The 22930-nt window shown below is 42.8% G+C and overlaps 1 protein-coding gene across 2 annotated transcripts in view; it reads left to right on the top strand.

Moving 5' to 3' along the window:
- The window catches only part of LOC106613518 (prolyl 3-hydroxylase 2), a 94517-nt gene that overhangs the window by 38680 nt on the left and 32907 nt on the right, over positions 1-22930 (top strand). For both annotated transcript variants that reach the window (XM_014215861.3, XM_082956716.1), the window contains exon 2: positions 22371-22523. In XM_014215861.3, coding sequence (XP_014071336.1) covers positions 22371-22523 — 153 coding nt within the window. The remainder of the gene's footprint in view (positions 1-22370; positions 22524-22930) is intronic.

Raw genomic sequence — 22930 nt, forward strand, 5'->3', positions numbered from 1 at the left:
TCTCCAATCTCGTTCAACATAGTATTGAAAACCTGTGGTTTGAATTGTGTTCTCCAATCTCGTTCAACATAGTATTGAAAACCTGTGGTTTGAATTGTGTTCTCCAATCTCAGTTCAACATAGTATTGAAAACCTGTGGTTTGAATTGTGTTCTCCAATCTCGTTCAACATAGTATTGAAAACCTGTGGTTTGAATTGTGTTCTCCAATCTCGTTCAACATAGTATTGAAAACCTGTGGTTTGAATTGTGTTCTCCAATCTCGTTCAACATAGTATTGAAAACCTGTGGTTTGAATTGTGTTCTCCAATCTCATTCAACATAGTATTGAAAACCTGTGGTTTGAATTGTGTTCTCCAATCTCATTCAACATAGTAATGAAAACCTGTGGTTTGAATTGTGTTCTCCAATCTCATTCAACATAGTATTGAAAACCTGTGGTTTGAATTGTGTTCTCCAATCTCATTCAACATAGTATTGAAAACCTGTGGTTTGAATTGTGTTCTCCAATCTCATTCAACATAGTATTGAAAACCTGTGGTTTGAATTGTGTTCTCCAATCTCATTCAACATAGTATTGAAAACCTGTGGTTTGAATTGTGTTCTCCAATCTCATTCAACATAGTATTGAAAACCTGTGGTTTGAATTGTGTTCTCCAATCTCATTCAACATAGTATTGAAAACCTGTGGTTTGAATTGTGTTCTCCAATCTCATTCAACATAGTATTGAAAACCTGTGGTTTGAATTGTGTTCTCCAATCTCATTCAACATAGTATTGAAAACCTGTGGTTTGAATTGTGTTCTCCAATCTCATTCAACATAGTATTGAAAACCTGTGGTTTGAATTGTGTTCTCCAATCTCATTCAACATAGTATTGAAAACCTGTGGTTTGAATTGTGTTCTCCAATCTCATTCAACATAGTATTGAAAACCTGTGGTTTGAATTGTGTTCTCCAATCTCATTCAACATAGTATTGAAAACCTGTGGTTTGAATTGTGTTCTCCAATCTCATTCAACATAGTATTGAAAACCTGTGGTTTGAATTGTGTTCTCCAATCTCATTCAACATAGTATTGAAAACCTGTGGTTTGAATTGTGTTCTCCAATCTCATTCAACATAGTATTGAAAACCTGTGGTTTGAATTGTGTTCTCCAATCTCATTCAACATAGTATTGAAAACCTGTGGTTTGAATTGTGTTCTCCAATCTCATTCAACATAGTATTGAAAACCTGTGGTTTGAATTGTGTTCTCCAATCTCATTCAACATAGTATTGAAAACCTGTGGTTTGAATTGTGTTCTCCAATCTCATTCAACATAGTATTGAAAACCTGTGGTTTGAATTGTGTTCTCCAATCTCATTCAACATAGTATTGAAAACCTGTGGTTTGAATTGTGTTCTCCAATCTCATTCAACATAGTATTGAAAACCTGTGGTTTGAATTGTGTTCTCCAATCTCATTCAACATAGTATTGAAAACCTGTGGTTTGAATTGTGTTCTCCAATCTCATTCAACATAGTATTGAAAACCTGTGGTTTGAATTGTGTTCTCCAATCTCGTTCAACATAGTATTGAAAACCTGTGGTTTGAATTGTGTTCTCCAATCTCATTCAACATAGTATTGAAAACCTGTGGTTTGAATTGTGTTCTCCAATCTCATTCAACATAGTATTGAAAACCTGTGGTTTGAATTGTGTTCTCCAATCTCATTCAACATAGTATTGAAAACCTGTGGTTTGAATTGTGTTCTCCAATCTCATTCAACATAGTATTGAAAACCGGGGTGCCAATAATTGTGACCCCGATCTTTTGGAGAGTTTTCTTTCATTACAATCTATTTCTCTGAGCAGTTGAATTAGTATAAAATAACATAATTTCCAAATTTTTTGGAACATGCAATATAGCTCAGTATTTGTATTATTTATTTTATACAGTCTTTTTTTTATCAAGGACAATAACTGTATACATTTAAAACCCCGTGACAAACTTAACCATGGAAACAATGACAAGCGGAAGCGATGTCACCGAAATTACAAGTTTGTGCTGAGCCTGAGCCAGAGCATCACGTTCGCATTCCGTCCATGTCCTACGACACAACCACAAACAACTTAATGACTGAGCGCTCTCACCATCCCCTCCTAGACTTGCTAGCACTTTCCCTTCATCACGAAGAGAAGAAAAAAATCATCCTTCCCTTTTCTATAACAGGCCCAAACCAACACCAAGACCCTGTAACTAGTCATCAAGCGATGCGAGGGCCATGACATCATCCTTTTAGATATGCAGGTCTAAAATAGGAAGCTGCCCCTTACAATTTGATGTTCTGGTGCCGCTAGGCAATTTAAGATATTGGTTAGGAAACTTCTTACTGAGGAATATTGAATATTTGTGTTGTGCTGTATTTTAGTTTGTTTTACATTGTATCTGATGTTGATTCGATTTTGTCTTATGAATTGTATATGCTGGGCTCCCTTGCGAAAGAGACTCTGGTCTCAATGGTGACTCCCTGTTTAAATGAAGGTCAAATAAAAATGCCAGCTTGCTCTTGGGTGGTTGTCAATCTCCTCCGCTGTTGCCTCGATGATGACGTCTGTCAGTGTTAGTGGGTGCACCTCAATAATCTAAAGTGCCTTTCTTGACCTTGTCTCCTTTCCTTGGTCTTCACTGTAGGTTGAAAGAATGGAAAAGGGAAACCAATGCCCTACACCTATCCAGTTCTTTCATATCAGTGCAGATGAAGGAGAGGAGACAAGGAGAGGAAGCCATTTTAGACATAGTGGACAACCACTGTCAGAGCTGATTTGTATTTGTATTTATTATGGATCCCCATTAGTTCCTGCCAAGGCAGCAGCTACTCTTCCTGGCGTCCAGCAAAATTAAGGCAGTTATACATTTTAAAAACATTACAATACATTCATAACAGATTTCACAACATATTAAGTGTGTGTCCTCGGGCGTCTGCTCTACTACCCCATATCTATAACACCGTCCATTCCATGTGGCCTTGAGCTCCTTTCGCAGCGACTTGTTCCAGAGTCAAGACGTTGTTCTTGGGTCAGTTTTGCATTTTCCCCACTAATGGTTAAGGTGAGGGTTGGGGGAGGGGAATCTTAACCCCTTGTGGGGCGTCCCCTTCTGGCCCCCTGACTGCATTTGGAATGCAGGCCACAGAGTAACAGCCCGGGACTTCTCACCATGACGCCGTCAGCCAGCCACTGACACGACCCCTGACCTTGGACTGTCCAACTGCTCCCGGCCAATCACATCAATGTCACATCAAAGGGAAAGGGCCAATGTGAGCTCCTGACCTTGCGAAGCACATATGCACCTAATTGCACGCACAGATGGAAACACATGCACTTGCGCATACCAAGACACACCTATATTCTGGACCCTCTCAGTGAAAGCCCATTTCTCCTACAGCACTGTGAGGGTTTACCTTATTTTAAGACATAATCCTTGACCCAGGATGTGTTATTGTCTTAAACACGTGACCTTTGGCCTACATAATTTCCCTCTAAGCAAGGGTGGCCATTTTAGTTTTGTTGTACTATTGTGTAATTGTCGAGGGTGGCTGGTCAATTCCTTCTCATGTGATACACATGGCCCCCCCTCCTGTCGTGTATGGGGAAGTTGCCCCTAGACGCTGATCTTGAGTCAGTTTGGCATTTCCCCCACAAATGGTTAGGGTTAGGATTGGGGAGGGGAAGCTGATCCTACATCTGTACCTAGGCAAAACTTCAAACTGGATCATCTCCTGTTGGTACAATGCTAATGCTGACCGTCAAACTGACAGGTCTAACCCATGTCAACCCTCCTCTGTGCTATTAGTTGGCCTGGATTTTTGCTAGCATGCTGTGTCAGTAGCTCTGGTCATTTGTAACGTGACAAGAACTGCTACATGAACAGCCCATGCTAATGGATGGCAGAGTGAAAATCCATCCTACGGCTGGTATGAGGAAATCAGAGAGACCGTCTTCTAGATGAAGATAATTGTTGAATCTTCTAGAAGTTCCTTAGAGCAGGGGTTTTCAAACCTCTCTTCGCGGACCCCTAGTCGGTCCATGTATTTGAACTATTCTAGAGCAAGCACACCTGATTCAACTTGTCAACTAATTATCAAGCCGCCCTTAAGGTGAGCTAGCTTGGAGCTAGTTCAGGGCTGTGAAACGTCTGGGGGTCCCCGGAGGAGTTTGAGAACCACTGCCTTAGAGCTGCGGATGTTGATGATGTTCAATGCCCCTCGGGAAGACATTCTTTCCACAGTTACATCAGCTGGACCATTCCTCCTCCTGTCATTTATTGGTGGATGTCAATGGAGAGAGACACCCGAACGAGGAAGGTGATATATCGGTGTGACCTTAACAGTTTCTCCCCCTCTTGCCCCTTTCGCCGCAGTCTCTTACCCCCATCGCGTAGTATAAGGATGTTGTTCAGCGTGTACCGAGAATCCTATCGTCAGTCAAACCAGTCCTGATGTATGTGACCTGGGTGGAGTGCCAAATGGCACCCTATTCCCTACATAGTGCACTACTATGGGCCCTGGCCAAACGATTGATTTTGGGGGTTTTCGTGAAATGTAATCCATAGAATAGTTCTGGGTTGTTGACATATATTTGACATTTGTATCTAAAAATCATAATTGAGAAATAATTACTAAAAGTTGGCATATTTATGACATTTTGGCCTTACCCAGGCCTCCTTTAAGACTCCATATTATTGAATCTGTAGATGCTACATAGAAAAATATAGGGAATAAGGTACCATTTGAGATGGTTCCTTTGTACAATAGGTGCTGGAGTTCTCAGACGACTGGGCATGAGTCCAGACTTGAGATGGGTCTTTTATGAAGGACACCGCTCCACATAAACCTTCCCAACACTGTCCTGGTTTTACAAGACGTCGGGGGAGGATGTGAAATAAGATTAGATATGAGGAGAGGATAGCCCTGCTGTGTTTCCACAGCTATTAAACACGGCCAAGGGTCTCGGACGATAATGGACTTCTTCCATTTCACCGATCTGTGTATATAGTCATAAAGAGAAACATCAAGCACGCGAACACTTAAAGGGATAGTTCACTCAAAAACGATCATTCCTCCACTGTTGGTACGATCCCCCAAAGTAGTGCATGTCAGCAGTTAACGTTTTCAAGATGGTACACATTCAGTGCAGAGCTAAAATTGTACAGAGCATCTTGCATCATCTGATGATTTAAGTCCACCGCTGTACTGTGAGAGCCCAAAGTTCAACTATCTAACTAAGCCTACCCGTATTGGATGAGTTTTATCTTTTGAATGTTTTGATCCATTGCTATCTCCTCTGCCTCCCCCGGAGCTTTCAGAAAACAAACTTCATCCCTGTGTCTTGTTGGCTAAGAAATTTGACAGGAGGAGTAAAGCGCTCCTCGGCTGTCGTCCTGGTTAAATGTACTTCTGGCCTCCCAGGCTGTTGATGCCCCTCAGGCAGGTTGGTCTGTTTCCTATTGCCTCCTCCGTGCTGTTGCGGTGTTCTCGGTAGGGGGGAGGTGAGAGAGAGAGAGACTCTGACTGTCAGGCTAATAGCCCCCTCTCTTTACTTCTAACAGGAGTCTAATAGTTCTCTCACCTCAGGAATTGTCTTGTCGTGGGCTAAGCTACTGAGAATGGTGCAGCTGGGGAGCAACCTAGGATCAGTTTCTCCCCTGTCCCATGTTACCTTATTTATTGTGGTCTAGAAGGCAAAACTGATCCTAAATCAGCGCTTCTACTCTGAGACGATTGATTGACATCCAGACCTTGGATGGTGTCTCTCTCTACCCATTCACTAACCACCTAACCTTTCTTTTTCTGTTGCCATAGGGCAAACTTTCTTGGAAGACAAGTCTAGAATTCACTGTTGAGTGTTCCGTGACATTTAGTGAAAGGTTATACATGTACAAATGAGATGGGATCTGTTGAGTGATTTGCTGTAGGGAACGGGACGGGAAAACGGGTACCTAGTCAGTTGCACAACTGAGCACGTTCAACCGAAGTGTGTCTTCCGCATTTAACCCTTCTGAATCAGAGAGGTGCGGGGTGGGGCTGCTTTAAGGATTAAGGGAGGAGCAGACAGGTCTTGTCCTGAACCTAACCCTGAGGATGGACACAGATCTTCGTCATAGTATGGATTTTGAGTTAGGAGCCGTGCCTGTAGGAGTCTTGACCATCTCATTAAATACATCTTCTGCTCTGATATGGTTGTGACTTGTGGTGCCCAGTAGCACACTGCTTTGATGAGTTTGAGGATGTTGGCGCGACGACTGGATGCTGACGCGCATGTCCCAAGCAAAGATCAACATTCTTGCTTGAACTGTTATTGGTAATATTCTTAAGTGCAGATCCACTTACAGCGTTCAGGGAAGTAGGAGAAAAGTTACAGAAAAACGTTGTGTTTGAATGCAAATCGTGCATGTGTTGCGTACTGTAACTGAGGGTCTTGAAGATCTGCTCTCCCTTTAAAATATGAACAATTTGCACAGCTGGTCCATGTGAATGATCCATTCATTTCAGATATGCCTTAAATTCATCTAGGATTCCAAATGTGTGTTGAATGCGTTTCCTTTCAGTAAAGCTTTTCCCATGGATGTGCCTAATACTGCAAGAACTCTTTCACAACTACACGAGCAGATTGATTTCAACATGGACAAATACATTTTGCATTTGATATTTCTCTGGGGAGGGGTTGGGAGGGATAGAGTGATCGCCTGTGTAGCTGGATGAATGTTGGCATTGTCTGGGCACACACGCACACACATGCCTCGGAGGGGTCCGTCGGTAATTGTTTCTATGAAATGGGACTGTACAATTGACTGTATAATTACTTCAGGGATTTAAAAAAAAAAAAATCATGATTTTTTTGTATAACACACACACACACACACACACACACACAAAGCCCTACAGGGACAAAATGCATATATTGGCAAGTTTGGGGGGGGAACAAATAACTAATTGAAAATGTTTTATGTTTTCCACAGAAAGGGCTGCTTTTTTCCCCAGTGGAAACCGCAGGTGTTTGAAATTGCGGGCAAGAGAGGTTTAAAAATAACACTGGGCGGCCAGGCCTGTTTTTAGAAGCTCCTGGGAGAAAGGAGAGAGTGTTATTGTACATGGGGAAGGAGGGCACGTGAGAGAAGTGTGAGGAGGACGTTTGAAGCCCCATTTTCGTCTCACGCCTCACACACCCTCTGTTTTCAGGGTGCCAGCACAAAGCAGGCCTTGTGTGTCAGCGCGGTGCAGGAAAAGGGGGCAGACTGCAGGGAGTGAGTGATGGTTGGTTGAGGATACAGTAGCTGGTGTTGCCTCGGGATAGTTGAGGAGAAAGGGATAGTCTTTCACTGTCACTGATTTGACAACCACATTTTACATTTACATTTTAGTTATTTAGCAGACGCTCTTATCCAGAGCGACTTACAGTAGTGAATGCAAACATTTCATACATTTCATTTCAAGCATTTTATTTTATTTAAAATTCCCCGTGGGAATCAAACCCACAACCCTGGTGTTGCACACACCATGCTCTACCAACTGAGCCACAGGGAAGCCACTCCAAGGAGGCTTCCCTCAAGAGTCCTAAGAAGTGGAGTGAATGATCTGTCTTGTCCAATCACCTTAATGAGGAAAACGATGTCACCCACATGACCAGTTTCAGTTACAGAGTACCACTGCACTGCATAATAAGCATCTCCATTTTAGATCTGTCCAAACACAGATTCCCATCAGGAGACTGGCATCTGAGATTCATCATAACGGGCACGAATTGTGTTTCGTTTGCTAATACGTTCTCGGCCGCGGCCCGCTGTTCCCGCTCTGGGTCCCTTTCTGCGTTCCTGACCACTGTGAGGGAGCCTCCGTGTTCTCTAATCAAAACCAGCCGGCCCCCGTTCGGGACCAGACCACATAGCCAGGGAAGCTCTACGCTACCCAGTGGAAGTCCACCCTGCTCCTGTGTACAGCGGCAAGATTAACCCACCGCTGTTTTCTTTTCTTTTCAACATACAGTCTTGTTGGATTATTTTCCAGCCGCTGCAGCCTCTTTTGCCGTCTCCCGTGTCCTCAAGCGGTCTTGTCTTAATGAAAGAGGCTGTGTGTGTGTGGCAGGCGGCCGACAAGGCTTTTTAGGAATTCCTCAGGCATTACCTTATTGGATGACCGCGCATTGGGCCCAGGGTGGGGCGAGGATAGCCAGAATGGGGGCAGTGTGCGGAGCTGTCAACAGGGAGGGGACATAGCGAGGAAGAGAAGGGTAGGGTGGGGTAAGAAGCGATGGAGGGGGGGCTGAAAGCTCACCTATGACATCACATAGGAAAGTTCCCCTCTCACACTCCCCCTTCTTAGCAGCACAAACGTGTTTTTCATTGAGACGTGTTATATGCGCTTGCCGTGTTGCAGCCTATGAAATATACACTGCAGCTGGCTGGCTGGTTTCCTGGTCGGTGTTGGTGTGAGTTATAGCGGCGAGCCAGTGTCTTAAAGTGTTGTGTGCTTTAGCGGCTGAGGAAAAACAAGCCCACGTCTGGTTAGTTTAACCAGTCAGCAAGAGGTGATCAAGCGCCTTATTCAGACTCAATGTACGGTAGCCCACTGACGTCCTGTGCTCCTTGTGAAGTTGTACCATGAAAGCGCTTGAATTCATTAGCTTAACGGGCGGATTTAATGAAAATCACTGTTTTGAAAGGCGGCTGACGAAACGGTTTATTTGTTAGCGTCACACTCACGTCACAACAAGCACTCTTTTTAGACCTGTGTACTGTATGTACTATGTGTGCATGGGTGTGAGAGAGAGATTTCTCTTTGACCCCTGTCTAAGTGAGCTGAACAACTGATCGGACACAGACTTGATATAATCTGATAGCCAGGGAATGAGCGATCTACAGGTGGAAACACCCTCCGCTGCATCTGTGACAAGGCACATAAGTTGTTTTCCAGGTTCCTAGGAATTCTAAAGCATTCCTCAAACAGTGGATCTGGATCGACACAATGTAGGGGAGACTTGGGGCAATTGTAACCGTTTTTGTATTATACTCCATTGCTCGAACTAGGCCAGACATTTTTTTATATAAAAAACGTACATATGTCTTCAAATCATTCATACCATTTATATGTCTGTACATAAGATATTGATTTTTATTGAATATTGATTTTAAGTCCGGACGGTTAAATTTGTGCCACGGGCAATTGTCACAAGAGCTGGGGTCAAATGAAACACCTAAAAAATAAACGAAATTCATTTAACTTCAAAAACATTCATTATTATGAATTATAATATTATCATAGACATACAGTTGGAAGTCTGAAGTTTCCATACACTTAGGTTGGAGTCATTAAAACTGTTTTTTCAACCACTCCACAAATTTCTTGTTAACAAACTATAGTTTTGGCAAGTCGGTTAGGACATCTACTTTGTGCATGACACAAGTCATTTTTCCAACAATTGTTTACAGACAGATTATTTAACTTATAATTCACTGTATCACAATTCCAGTGGGTCAGAAGTTTACATACAGTAAGTTGACTGTGCCTTTAAACAGCTTGGAAAATTACAGAAAATTATGTCATGGCTTTAGAAGCTTCTGATAGGCTAATTGACACTGTTTGAGTCAATAGGAGGTGTACCTGTGGATGTATTTCAAGGCCTACCTTCAAACTCAGTGTCTCTTTGCTTGACATCATGGGAAAATCAAAAGAAATCAGCCAAGACCTCAGAATTTTTTTTTAGACCTACACAATTCTGGTTCATCCTTGGGAGCAATTTCCAAATGCCTGAAGGTACCACGTTCATCTGTACAAACAATAGTACGCAAGTATAAACGCCGTGGGACCACGCAGCCGTCATATCGCTCAGGAAGGAGATGCGTTCTGTCTCCTAGAGATGAACGTACTTTGGTGCGAAAAGTGCATATCAAACCCAGAACAACAACAAAGGACCTTGTGAAGATGCTGGAGGAAACAGGTACAAAAGTATGTATATCCACAGTAAAACGAGTCCTATATCAACATAACCTGAAAGGCCACTCAGCAAGGAAGAAGCCACTGCTCCAAAACCGCCATAAAAAAGCCAGACTATGGTTTACAACTGCACATGGGGACACAGACCATACGTTTTGGAGAAATGTCCTCTGGTCTGATAAAACTAAAATAGAACTGTTAGGCCATAATGACCATCATTATGTTTGGAGGAAAAAAAGGGTAGGCTTGCAAGCACCATCCTAACCATGAAGCATGGGGGTGCTTTGCTGCAGGAGGGACTGGTGTACTTCACAAAATAGATGGCATCATGAGGGGGGAAAATTATGTGGATATATTGAAGCAACATCTCAAGACATCAGTCAGGAAGTTAAAGCTTGGTCGCAAATGGGTCTTCCCGATTGGACAATGACCCCAAGCATACTTCCAAAGTTGTAGAAAATGTGTTTACAGAACTGTAAAAGCGTGTGCGAGCAAGGAGGCCTACAATCCCGACTCAGTTACACCAGCTCTGTCAGGAGGAATGAGCCAAAACTCACTCAACTTATTGTGGAACGCTTGTGGAAGGCTACCCGAAACGTTTGACCCAAGTTAAACACTTTAAAGGCAATGCTACCAAATACTAATTGAGTGAATGTAAACTTCTGACCCACTGGGAATGTGATGAAAGAAATAAAAGCTGAAATAAATCATTCTCTCTACTATTATTCTGACATTTCACATTCTTGAAATAAAGTGGTGATCCTAACTGACCCTAAGAAAGGGAATTTTTACTAGGATTAAATGTCAGGAATTGTGAAACTGAGTTTAAATGTATTTGGCTAAGGTTTATGTAAACTTCAGACTTCAACTGTATGTAATGATTTTGCCAAGAAATGTGTGTATTTCTATGTACGTAATCAAAAGGCTTGGGAATTGCCAGGGACCTCACATTACGATATTATCACAATACCTAGGTGTCGATACGATATAAATTACTATTCTATATGTATTGATTTGATGTTCCAAACGACAGGAGGCTGTGCTGAGGGTAGGACGACTCATAATAATGGCCGGAACAGAATCAATGGAACTGCATCACATGGAAACCATGTGTTTGATGTATTTGATACCATCCACCTATTCTGCTCCAGCCATTACCACGAGCCTGTCCTCCCCAATTAAGGTGCCACCAACCTCATGTGTTCCAATCACTATATACTGAGTATACAAAACATTAAGAACACCTGCTCTTTCCATGACATAGACTGACCAGGTGAATCCAGGTGAAAGCTATGATCCCTTATTGATGTCACTTGTTACATCCACTTCAATCCGTGTAGATGAAGGGGGAGACACAGGTTAAAAGAAGGATGATGCATTACGGATGTTGCATTAAGGATGTTGCATTATGTTTTTTAAATCCTGTTTAAAAAAAATTGGAGTGATAGATCTCAGCCTGCATTTTGACTCAAAGTGATCTTGACTCAGAAAAGGTTGGTGACCACTGTTCTAGAGTTTTCCCTGTTAACACTGTCAACGTTTTCCATTACTGTGGCAATTGTGTTCGAATCAACCCAGTGTTAGCCACTTTCAATGCAACATACCGAAACAAAACGAACTATGCAAGAGATTTTGTTGTAGGCAGAACGCATTGGAGTAGGATTCTATTTCATTGACATGCACTACTCAGCCCCTACTCTACACAGACCGGTGCGGCATAAACAATCAGAGTTTCAGTAGGCCTATATGCAAATAGACCATTGCGATATATGGATCTGTGCCATTTACTTTGAACTGGACTGTGTTTACAGCATGAGCGGTCGTGAGTAGATGCGCTTGTTTTGAGATCAAAGCGAGAGCTGCATGTAGCCACGTGTTCACATTTTGTTAATATCCTTTGTTAGTTAGTGAGTTGTTGGCCAGGTTATAGATCATTTGTAGTCAGCAATAGTGGAGTGAGGGCTTCCTACAAGAGCACAAAACATATACATTTCTAGACATCTTTGAGTCAGGTAAATAGCTTTTTTTGTGTTCAAAAGGCACTGTTGTATTTTGAGACAGGCTTGAATAAGCAAATTAGCCAATAGGCAGAGGGTAGCATAATTTGTCTGATTCTCTGTAATAATGGTATGGGAATAATAATGCATTTGATTTTGTAAAGTGGTTTCTTGCATCAAACAATACAATGACATTTTCAGTCACCTCCTTGTCTGAAGGATTAATTTCAACACCCTGCATGTTTTTTTTTTTCAAAAGTCCCATGGAATGTAGGTCGTTATTTTTAATGGTAGGCCACTCTGATAGGCCTACACTATGATCAAATAGCCACAGTAGCCTAAAGTTAAAACTGTAACTTAAAGCGGGTACAGCCTCAGTGTTCACAGTAAACGTGCGCTGAAAGTTGCACAACATTTTCACTACGTTAAAGTTTGTTCAGCAGACCTCAAATTTGCTCAGTGTCAAAAATGTTTTGAAGGAACATTGGCCAGCATCCCTGTGGAACTCTTTTGAAACCTTTTAGAGTCCATGCCTCGATGAATTGAGGCTGTTCTGAGGGCAGGGGTGCAACTCAATATTAGGAAGGTGTTCCTAATGTTTGTTATTCTCAGTGTATGTACGCTGCAAACAAACGAGAGAGCATGTGAAGTCAGGGAAATAAAAGTGCTGAAAAAATATTGGCTTTCTATTTTAAAAGAAGACTAAGAACAAGCTATAGGATGAACAATACAAATTGATACTTGGAGTCAAATATCCAACAATATAATGTTGTCCAAAAATAATATTGCGATATGTAACTACAATTTTTCCTCCCATCACTTCTAACCTATAACAACAGTAACACACGTGTTTGTGCCATTAGTTTCCTCTTAAAACATCTGAATAGTCTGATGGTGCCTATATTATACCTGTTCACAACTTCTTTGACACTCTACTGGTCCCCAAGGCTGGAAAGTTAGTGTTTGTATAATTCATGTATAATTCATACAATCTTCAAGTTAAAATCACTTGTTTTCATAATTTGGCTCAAATATTTCTGCTCATTGATTGAGTCGCTTTAAGACATGCAGGACGTCATTGATTGACATTATTTTACTCTTATTTTTTTATTTTGTTGCTCTTATCCATTAATATGTTGTATACTTATGGATTTGTATTTACTGTTATATGAGTGTAAGAAATGAAATTGAAAAAAATAAAAACAGTGTGTTTAGCCATGAAAACTCTGCTATTTTGAATTATTGGACATTAAAAAACAAACATTTGCCCATATCATTTGAAAATAGTGAGATATTTGACTAACTTTTCAAGCAGGGAGAGATCCTAAATGTGCACGTACTGCGAGTTTCATCACTCTAGCTTTTTTCAAGGTTTGACAATTGCCCCCCGTTACAGTCTCCCCTACTTTTGAACTGAAATGAGCTGAGAAGAAGGCGTTTTATAGATTTACAACATAATCCCTTGTCTTTTATACTCTAACACCTCAGGTAATTGAACAATTACAAATATTTTCCTACGGGTGGGGTTCCCAATGCCAAATACTCCTGCCTAGAAAACTGCTACTACAGCTAGTAATGCCCATTTATACAAATCAATTGTTTGTTTAAAGCACCAGTGAGTGTATTTCCAATTTGATTTCTGGGCAAATGGAGATTCAATCATACTCCCATTTGTTGATGATTTACAGTACACACTGTTGAATGGTTGTGGTAGTTTTCTTGGATGTTTTACCAGATGCTGTTATCAAGGTGCCAAGCAGTAGTCTTTTTCCCCCCCAAACTTTCAGGCAGCATCCATCAAAGTCAGTAGGTTTACAGTGGAAACTATGAACAAGGTTTGCGATGTATGAACAGGCTACATCACATTTATCCCTAGTGTTACAGTATGCTTTTAGCCACACGTTAATCTACTTACGTTTTTGGGGCATTGATTTTAAAGTAGCGGGAAAAGTACCTTAATTCAAGGTGCCATGATCAGTTCCATTCTCTCCAAATGGGTTAATATATTTACTGCCTCTCCTTTACTTTTCCCTGCAAAGAAAGTTGGCGTAAAGCACTCCCAATGTTGTGTCTAAGCAACTAAGATGTTAAACTTATGTTTGGTCTGCACACACGCATAGCGACTAGACCTCAACATCTTCTTGATCTGACTACCATACTGTAGATATTCTGTGGTTTACCTCCCTGTATGGCTAAGCAACCCCAGTCCAAATTGGACTCAACCTTCGTAACATTAATATTGGGTTTAGCAACAGTAAACTCTTTCTTGGTCCAGCCTAATCAGTAAATAACTACTGTGTTTACAGACCAGTAAATATTTGAACAGATTATAAGATACACCTAGCCTAGATTTAGTATATCTTGTCTTCTTGTGTTAACGTTACATACTGACCTAAGAGATGACTGGAATGTATGCGAAGATCAATGCAATGTCAATAGGTGATGACAGACTGTTGTCTGATGACGTCATGCGTGAAAGAATGTAGAGCACTGTCGGCGCCGGTCCGTTTCATGTTGTTTGTGACTTGACTGGAGACTGGAGAAACTACACTACCGTTCAAAAGTTTGGGGTCACTTCGAAAATGTCCTTGTTTTTGAAAGTAAAGCACATTTTAACAGACGCTTCACAAGTCCTCAACTGGCAGCTTCGTTAAATAGTACCCGCAAAACACCAGTCTCAACGTCAACAGTGAAGAGGCGACTCTGGGATGCTGGCCTTCTAGGCAGAGTTCCTCTGTCCAGTGTCTGTGTTCTTTTGCCCATCTTAATCTTTTATTTTTATTGGCCAGTCTGAGATATGGCTTTTTCTTTGCAACTAGAAGGCCAGCATCCCGGTGTTGCCTCTTCACTGTTGACGTTGAGACTGGTGTTTTGCGGGTATGATTTAATGAAGCTGCCAGTTGAGGTTTTGTGAGGCGTCTGTTTCTCAAACTAGACACTCTAATGTACTTGTCCTCTTTCTCAGTTGTGCACCAGGGCCTCCCACTCCTCTTTCTGTTCTGGTTAGAGCCAGTTTGCTCTGTTCTGTCAAGGGAGTAGTACACAGCGTTATACGAGATCTTGAGTTTCTTGGCAATTTCTCGCATGGAATAGCCTTCATTTCTCAGAACAAGAATAGACTTGATGAGTTTCAGAAGAAAGTACTTTGTTTCTGGCCATTTTGAGCTTGTAATTGAACCCACAAATGCTGATGCTCCAGATACTCAACTAGTCTAAAGAAGGCCCGTTCAATTTGATGTTATTTTAATGGACAATTTTTTTTGCTTTTCTTTCAAAAACAAGGACATTTCTAAGTGACCCCAAACTTTTGAACGGTACTGTATGTTATAATTCCGTCACCTTCCATCTAGAGCCTTCCATTTCAGGGCCAGTTGAGGACAGCAGGTTCTCAAGAACAATACCAGCAAGCCTAGGTCCTTCAGCGATATAAACACATGGAATACGGCTGCTTGTTATGCCTGGCCATGTATAAACACAGGTCATTACATCTTTAGAGATAATGGATATCATCGAAACGACAACAATCAAATCAAATCAAACAATGCATATCATCGAAGCAGCGTTTCCTCTTAGATACGTTCTCTGGCAGATGTTTGACTTCTAACTTGACCCTAGTTAGCAGTGCTTGGCAGCTATTCCCTTAGAGGCCTTAAAACCGTTATTGGCTGCTGTTGTTATCCTACAGACTTATCTGCTGCTGGAATGTGTACTATGCTAAGTACTGGGGCCAAGGAACTCACTGGACAGGACTTATTTGAGGGAAACCGTCATCGTTTTAAAGACCTTTTTCGCGATGGTCAAACTTCTGTCAGTGGAGGCTTAGCAGACTAGGCCGGGTGTTTAATAGCAGCAGTGAGAATTGTTTACACATGTAACAGCCACGGGCATACATTTGACACCCCAAGCGCTACATGCGCTAAATGCTATTAGCGCCGTAGTTAGGGTGTTGTTATTCTACTGGTCCCCATTGAAGCCTGAATTGTAAGCCTGAATGAGGATGGAAGCTGGCTGTTTCCATTTGTGTCCTGACCTAGCATACAGTACTGTGGACTTTAGAAGACAAGTACATTTTCTGAATGGGGTCAATCTCCATGCCAGAAATGAACAGATTCATAGAGGTGCTGGTATGTGTGCACCCAAAACCTTAGCCTGTTATAGACCCACAAGCTCTACTCTAGAACTCCAGTAGGCCGTAAACCCCCAGCAGTTTCCAAGAGTTAAGGCTTAAGTTCTCACTCTTTGATTCTGGCCTTCTGTTCTAGAGTCCAGGGTACTAAAACTCAAACCATGACCCTATAGCCTGCCAATGACCTAGAGCAGGGGTCGTCAACTAGATTCAGTCAAGGGCCAATTTTTTTCTGGAGCGGAGGGTCGGAAGGCCGGAACATACAGTAACTACAAATAATTTGTAGACTGCAAATAAATTGACTGCAAGAAGCCCAAACAGATATAATATTTGCCTAAAACGTAATTATTTCAAACCTTGCTTAAATTTGTATGTGTCTCTATATTATGTGTGGGAATTCCTGGGAACAGATTTCCAAAATTAAAATCACTTGGAGCTGATTTCCTGGTGTTTTTGCAGTATTTTATGTTCAACAGTTAAAATTCTCAACAATTTTTACAAATTATTATTAGTATTATTTTATTTGTTCAGAAATCTTGGGGGGGGATGGGGCAAATAAAACCACCCATGGGCCAAATTGGGGGAACCCTGCCAGTTGGGGAACCTGACCTAGGGTCTTCTAGTCTAAGGTATTTTCTGTGTTTTAGAAAGCAGCTTACTTAGGGATTTTATTCATATGTGTGCAGGCCAATCACTGCCAGATTTCCCCAGTTCTTCCAAGTTTGTGGGAAGACGGTGGTTGCTGGTTGCCTGGTTTGTGATTACTGCTGACTCTCGTCTTGACGCCGACCCCTGTCTCTTGTCTCCTGTCAATTTGTGTGGGAGGGATACGTGCTCGTCATCACAGCCCCGCTGTGTCTTTGACCTGGCTACAGAACTATTTACATATTTGTGAAGTGAGTGTGAGGCTCATGGGGAGAGAAACATGCAAATGGCCGTTTGACTTGGCTTCTCGCCGATCCCACATCAATAGGTTTTTACTGAGCGAGAATGGCAGGGCGGCCCGACTAGGGCTGTAACACAGGTTCCTTTTCTGTAGGGAGGACAGAGTAAGGGCGCGTACTGGGCGCTAGTTATTTCCCCATTACAGGTGCACCTCTGAAATTCATGAGGGGAAAAACATGTGCATACTATACAAGGACACTGTGTTCGATGCCTGATGGTTAATGGTAAGGTTGTTACGGTTGTTAGCTTTGAAGCGTAAACAGGTGATGCTGGTGTGTATTGATTTATTTATTTTTTTAAATATGAAAGGAAAAATCTAATATTTTGTTGTGGGAAAAGTCTTACCGACTTAAGGAGATGTTGATAACAAAGATTGGGAGTTAAGCTGAAAGGTCGGCTGAAAGTAATTGATCAATTTTGCATAACTTACTACAAGAAGACTGTCTATATCAGCATCGTAGTGATTCTGTGGGAAGAGTGTGGTTTTCTCAATACCCCTAACCCCTCCTCAGATGCCCCCTTCTCAACCTGGTCCCAGGGTCCTATGTTTAGTAATGGACTGTCGCCAAGGCAACTCAACACAGCGGGGGACAACCCCCGATACATGTAGTAGAGATTGTGATCTAGGAGTTGTCACAACAACAAAAAACTAAAGATGTGGCTAATCTAACATCCCTCTTCAATACGAGTCTCCCAGCTTGATAATGGAAATAATTGTGATATGCCTGGGAGTATTTGGTAATGTTATTCCATAGTGCTATTTGGTAGTGCTGTGGTCCCTCTTTAGAAAGATGATCTACTCACACTGGGCCTGCAATGTCATCCTCGGGGGGATATTCTGACTAATTTGGGGGTTTGATTTATGTGCAGATGTTTTTGTGTGAAATATCTGAGCGGTTGCATCATGCTTTACTATACTGAACAAAAATATCAACATGACACGCAACCATTTCAATGATTTTGCTGAATTACAGTTCATGTAAGGAAATCAGTCAATTGAAATACATTCATTAGGCCCTAATCGATGGATTTCACATGACTGGGCAGGGGTGCAGCCTTGGGTGGGCCTGGGAGGGCATAGGCACACCCACTTGGGAGCGCGGCCCACCTACTGGGGAGCCAGGCCTAGCCAATCAAAATGAGTTTTTCCCCACAAAAGGGCTTTATTACAGACAGAAATACTCCTGAGTTTCATCAGCTGTCCGGGTGGCTGGGCTAAGACGATCCTGCAGGTGAAGAACCCGGATGTGGAGGCCCTGGACTGGCGAGGTTACACGTGGTCTGCGATTTTGAGGCCGGTTGGATGTACTACCAAATTCTCCAAAACGACAATGGAGGCAGCTTATGGTAGAGAAATGAACATTAAATCCCTGGAAACAGCTCTGGTGGACATTCCTGCAGTCAGCATGACAATTGCACTCTCCCTCAAAACTTGAGACTGTGGCATTGTGTGTGTCACAAAACTGCACATTTTAAAGTGGCCTTATTGTCCCCAGCACGAGGTGAACCTGTGTAATGATCATGCTGTTTAATCAGCTTCTTGATATGCCACACCCGTCAGGTGGATGGATTATCTTGGCAAAGGAGAAATGCTCACTAACAGGGATATGCACATCATTTGAGAGGAATAAGCGTTTTGTGCGTATGGAGCATTTCTGGGACCTTTAATTTCAGTTCATGAAACATGGGACCAACACTTTACATGTTGCGTTTCTAATTTTGTTCAGTATACAGTGTGATACTGTACTCCTGGCAGTCTCCTCTTAGCCCCTCCAGCATCACAGATCTTTTCTCTTTCCGTAAACCAGTGACATCACTGGATGTTTGAGGTCAGCACTGCAGAGTATCACTGTAAATCTATTATCACTATAGAGAATGAGTCTCTCAGCACGGCTGCCCAGTCCTGTATGTTGCTTATGGAATACCCCTGAGGTCTTTATAATGCAGTTTTCATAGCGAACCTTCACCCTCACTTTGCTATGTTCTATTTAATTGCACAATTTTCTGAAACTGTGTTTTTCTTAGAGGAAACTACTTCACGCAAGATAGATTTAAAACGATGTAAAAAACGTTACTTTTGGTACTTTGCTAACTTTAATGGTTGTGCAGAACTGTGATCACGGATTTATGATGCTATTGTGGCTTCTCGTGATCAAAGCCGTGCACTGCTGTCATGCGTCAGATTGAGTATCCTCCTCCGCTTTCTCTCTAGTCTCTCTCATGTCTCGGAACAATAGATCTGGCAGTGCTGAGACGCAGCTGTGTCTGTACTGCAGCTGGACTTAATACCCCTTTCTCCTGACCCTGCCTTTCTGAGGCGTTAGGGGGAGGACTGGGGAGAGTAGTGGAGCAGAACGGCAGGTGGGCCTAGACACTCCACAGGTGGCTGGATTCCACCCAGCCCCTCTCCTGAACGTCACAGCCCCGTCCTTGGCTCTAGCTCTCGGGCGGAGAGAAGTCCGGCGGAATTCATCACGATTACCGGAAAAGTGGAGAGGTCAGCATTTGGATGGGACACAAAAATGCCTCCTCCGTCCCTCTGGCTGTCCTCTTGCCGATAGGTCCTTAGCCTCGGCCTGGGCGGCACGGGGGAGAGGTGGACAGTGCAGGAATGTAGTCGACACCAGTTCGCTCTTTGGCCTTTCAGAGGTAACCAAGCATGTCCACACAGCTCTTCTTTCCCCTGCTCCTCTCCGTGGCTGCGTTGCAAAAAGAGAAGGGAAAAAAAGAGAGGAGATTGTTGATCAGCACAGCACTCAGATAAGGACTTTGCGGCCAGCCTTCCTAGTCAGGAAAGAGCCTAGAGCTGACAGTGGAGTTACAAGCTTGGAGCCTGGTCTCAGACCATTCAAACCAGCACCTGTTTTTAATGAGTATAGGAAGGATTTAAAATGAGCAGGGTCATATGGGTCACCTCCCTTCTTACGAGACGGAGCTAACGTTGCACCACATGAGATCCTCAGCTAGACAGAGCTCACTGTCTCGTACACTTATTCCTTGGACGCTAAGCAGGAAGCCACCTCTGCTGCTTGCTCGCCCGCTGCCACTGACCATAATCTCTCTCTTTCTCTCTCCCTCTCTCTCTCTCTTACCCTCACTCCCACACAGACAGAGGTCTGTGAAGCATCTCTAATCTCTTGGGAGTGTGTTATTGTATCCCTGCGATGTTGAGGGTCTGTCCATCTCTGTCCTGGGCATGTTTCTCAGGCCATGACATGCCACATCTTGATGTGAGCTATTGTGAAAGGGGGTTGTTTTTCCCGGGAATGTCCTAGGAAAAGATTGGCAAAGATCTTGCTTTGTCAGGACTTGACAGTGATTTGATCAGATCTGATAGCTCTTCAAGCAACCAACACAGGGCGCAGCAGGAGCTGGAGCAAAACCATACCTTCCCCTTTTGATGTGATCCAATCTCTTAAGCTGCGTTTCCTTATCTGACATGGGCAGGTAGGTTAAACGTTCGAAAAAGTGGAATTAAAAAGTGACATTTGTGGTTTACGACCCTTTAATGTGAAGGGAGAGATGGAGGGAGGGAGATATGGGCTTCTTAACTGTAGAGCCAAGGGAAAAAAAACATTGCGTCCTAAGTACAGCGGTGCTTGTGAAGGCAGAATTAAGACCTCAAATTTCACGGCACGTGGGAATCCGCTCTGTCTGCAGAGTGGGCTGTTTGTGAATGATGCTGTTAGTCTGGTTATATTCAACAGCTGTGGAGCCTTTGAGTCAGTTTCCCAAATGGTGGTGTGGGACCCACTGGTGTGTCATGGCTATTTCAGAGGAAAGAAACTTTGGCTTTTTCCATTTGTCAAAAGAACAATGGAAATAGCATGTTTTCAAGAACATTCTTAAAGCTTTAGGGTTCTGGCCCTAACATTTTAAGAGCTACTGTCTTCCAGAACCATTAGAATACCACTACATTTCTGGGTAAATATGAGCGTCAAACAGACCTACTTGTAGTCAATGATCCTTCAACAAAATGTCACACAGGTCATTGACTAGATAAAAACATGGAATCCAAGTGAGAGTTCAGAGCACTTCTTAGCGGAGATTGCGTCGGCAGGCTGCCAAGCCTGAGAAATAGCAGCGGCTGGCTTTTACAATTTTTAGCATGAGCTCATTTAGACCAGCAGCCCCGAGGTCTGTACAGTATCCACAGCACTTCTACTCAAACACCCCACGTCTGTGTTGTCTTGTTCGGGAGGCCTCTGATAGGAGTCAAAGATGCTTGACAGGCCCAATTTTTATCCTTCTGTGTTTATTCTTGATGCATTTTTCTGTAATGGAAGAAAATCCTTGGGATTGGGATAATTATTTCATGCTAATGTGCCCAAATGTATGATTCCCACGTTTCCAGATGAAGGAAGCAAATCCACCATTTGGGGAGACATTGATGGAATGGATGGTGAGTGTCCATGCCGACGGGAAGTAAATGGGAACAATGTGTCCTTTTAAAAGTCACAGTTCTTCTCTCCTGCTCGTCTCCTACTCAGCCAGAACCATTAATATTGCAAACTAGATAACTTAATGAAGGAGTCTTTTTATGCTCAAGTCAGCACTGGTTTTAAGGTCTTCTTTGAACTGTGGCTTGTGATATGCCACTCTCTGTTAGTGCAGTAGATTCCACGCCAACCCTAAATCTTAACACTATATTTACTGCAAAAAGTTGTGAGGTCAGGTCATGGCCTTAACCCGTTCTTTGAATGGCACGGTATACACCCCATTTACTTCATTTGATTGCTTCTGCAGTCTCTGCCCTGTCAGCATAAATGTCGTCAAAGACTTTGTGGTCAGTGCCTGGGGGATGATTACAGGTAATGTAATCATGTCCTTAGATCTCGATCTCGTCTCCAATGAGACGGTGTATCATCTTGGTGTGAGACCTGTGCCATCCTCTATATTCCATGTGAAGGGAGTGGTGATGAGGAGGCGGGTTTAGGGTGTGTCTCCACTTCCACGTCCTGAGGTGAACACTGTCATTAATATACTCCACTGTCCTTTACTTAACTCGGGCCACACCAAAGTATTCCACATGGCCACACTGCCCTGCTAGAGACAGCTGGACTACAGGACTATATTATCTGTGGGTGGTTTATTTCTCCAACTGTGGCGCAATGAATTTGACCCTGGGAAAGGCTATGTTTGGCTAAAAGCAGCTATTTGTCAGCCAGGTGCAGCTGGCGTACGCTCATGTGTAGTGGTTTTCATGGATATCTGTACTAATGCCTCTCTCGCTCTCGCTCTCGCTTTCTTGCTCTCTTTCTTTCTCTCTCTCTCGCTCTCTCTCTCTCTCGCTGTCTCCTCTCTCTCTCTCTCTCCCCCTCTCCTGTATAGCTGAAGCAGTTGGACAAGGCAGCGGCGGCGGCCCACACCTATTTCCAGGCTAACCCAGAGCATGTGGAAATGGATCAGAACTTAGAGCAGTACAAGGCTCTGGAGGGAACCGACCAGGACCACTTTGTGGACAGAGAGGCCCGGCCTCATCAGGTAAGAGTGTGTAACTGCCTGTTTCTCGAGGCTAAGGTTACAACATTCTGGTATCTGTTTCCGCAAATTCCCTGGTTTTCCAGAAATCCCAGGAATCCTCCAAACAGCATTTATGTTTGGAGAAAGATGCAACCTTACCCAAAGTACTCTCAATGGGGATTTTCCATTGAGAGTGATTTTAATCCATCTTTACACAACTTGTTTGATTAGTGTACAAATTCAGGGCCTGTTTTATTACCTTTAAATGGCATCCTTCCTTTCTAACATCCATGACGTACTAATCGATAATCAGACATGGTGATGGCTAAGTTGAGACAATATCATTTTCCCCTTCCCCCAATACAATCTAAACTCTACTGTCCCCCAAGTAATTGCTCTTCTCTAGGAAGTAATGATAGAAGTAGCCG

The sequence above is a fragment of the Salmo salar genome, chromosome 10, assembly GCF_965601325.2.
Source record: "Salmo salar chromosome 10, fSalSal1, whole genome shotgun sequence".
Classification (NCBI taxonomy): domain Eukaryota; kingdom Metazoa; phylum Chordata; class Actinopteri; order Salmoniformes; family Salmonidae; genus Salmo; species Salmo salar.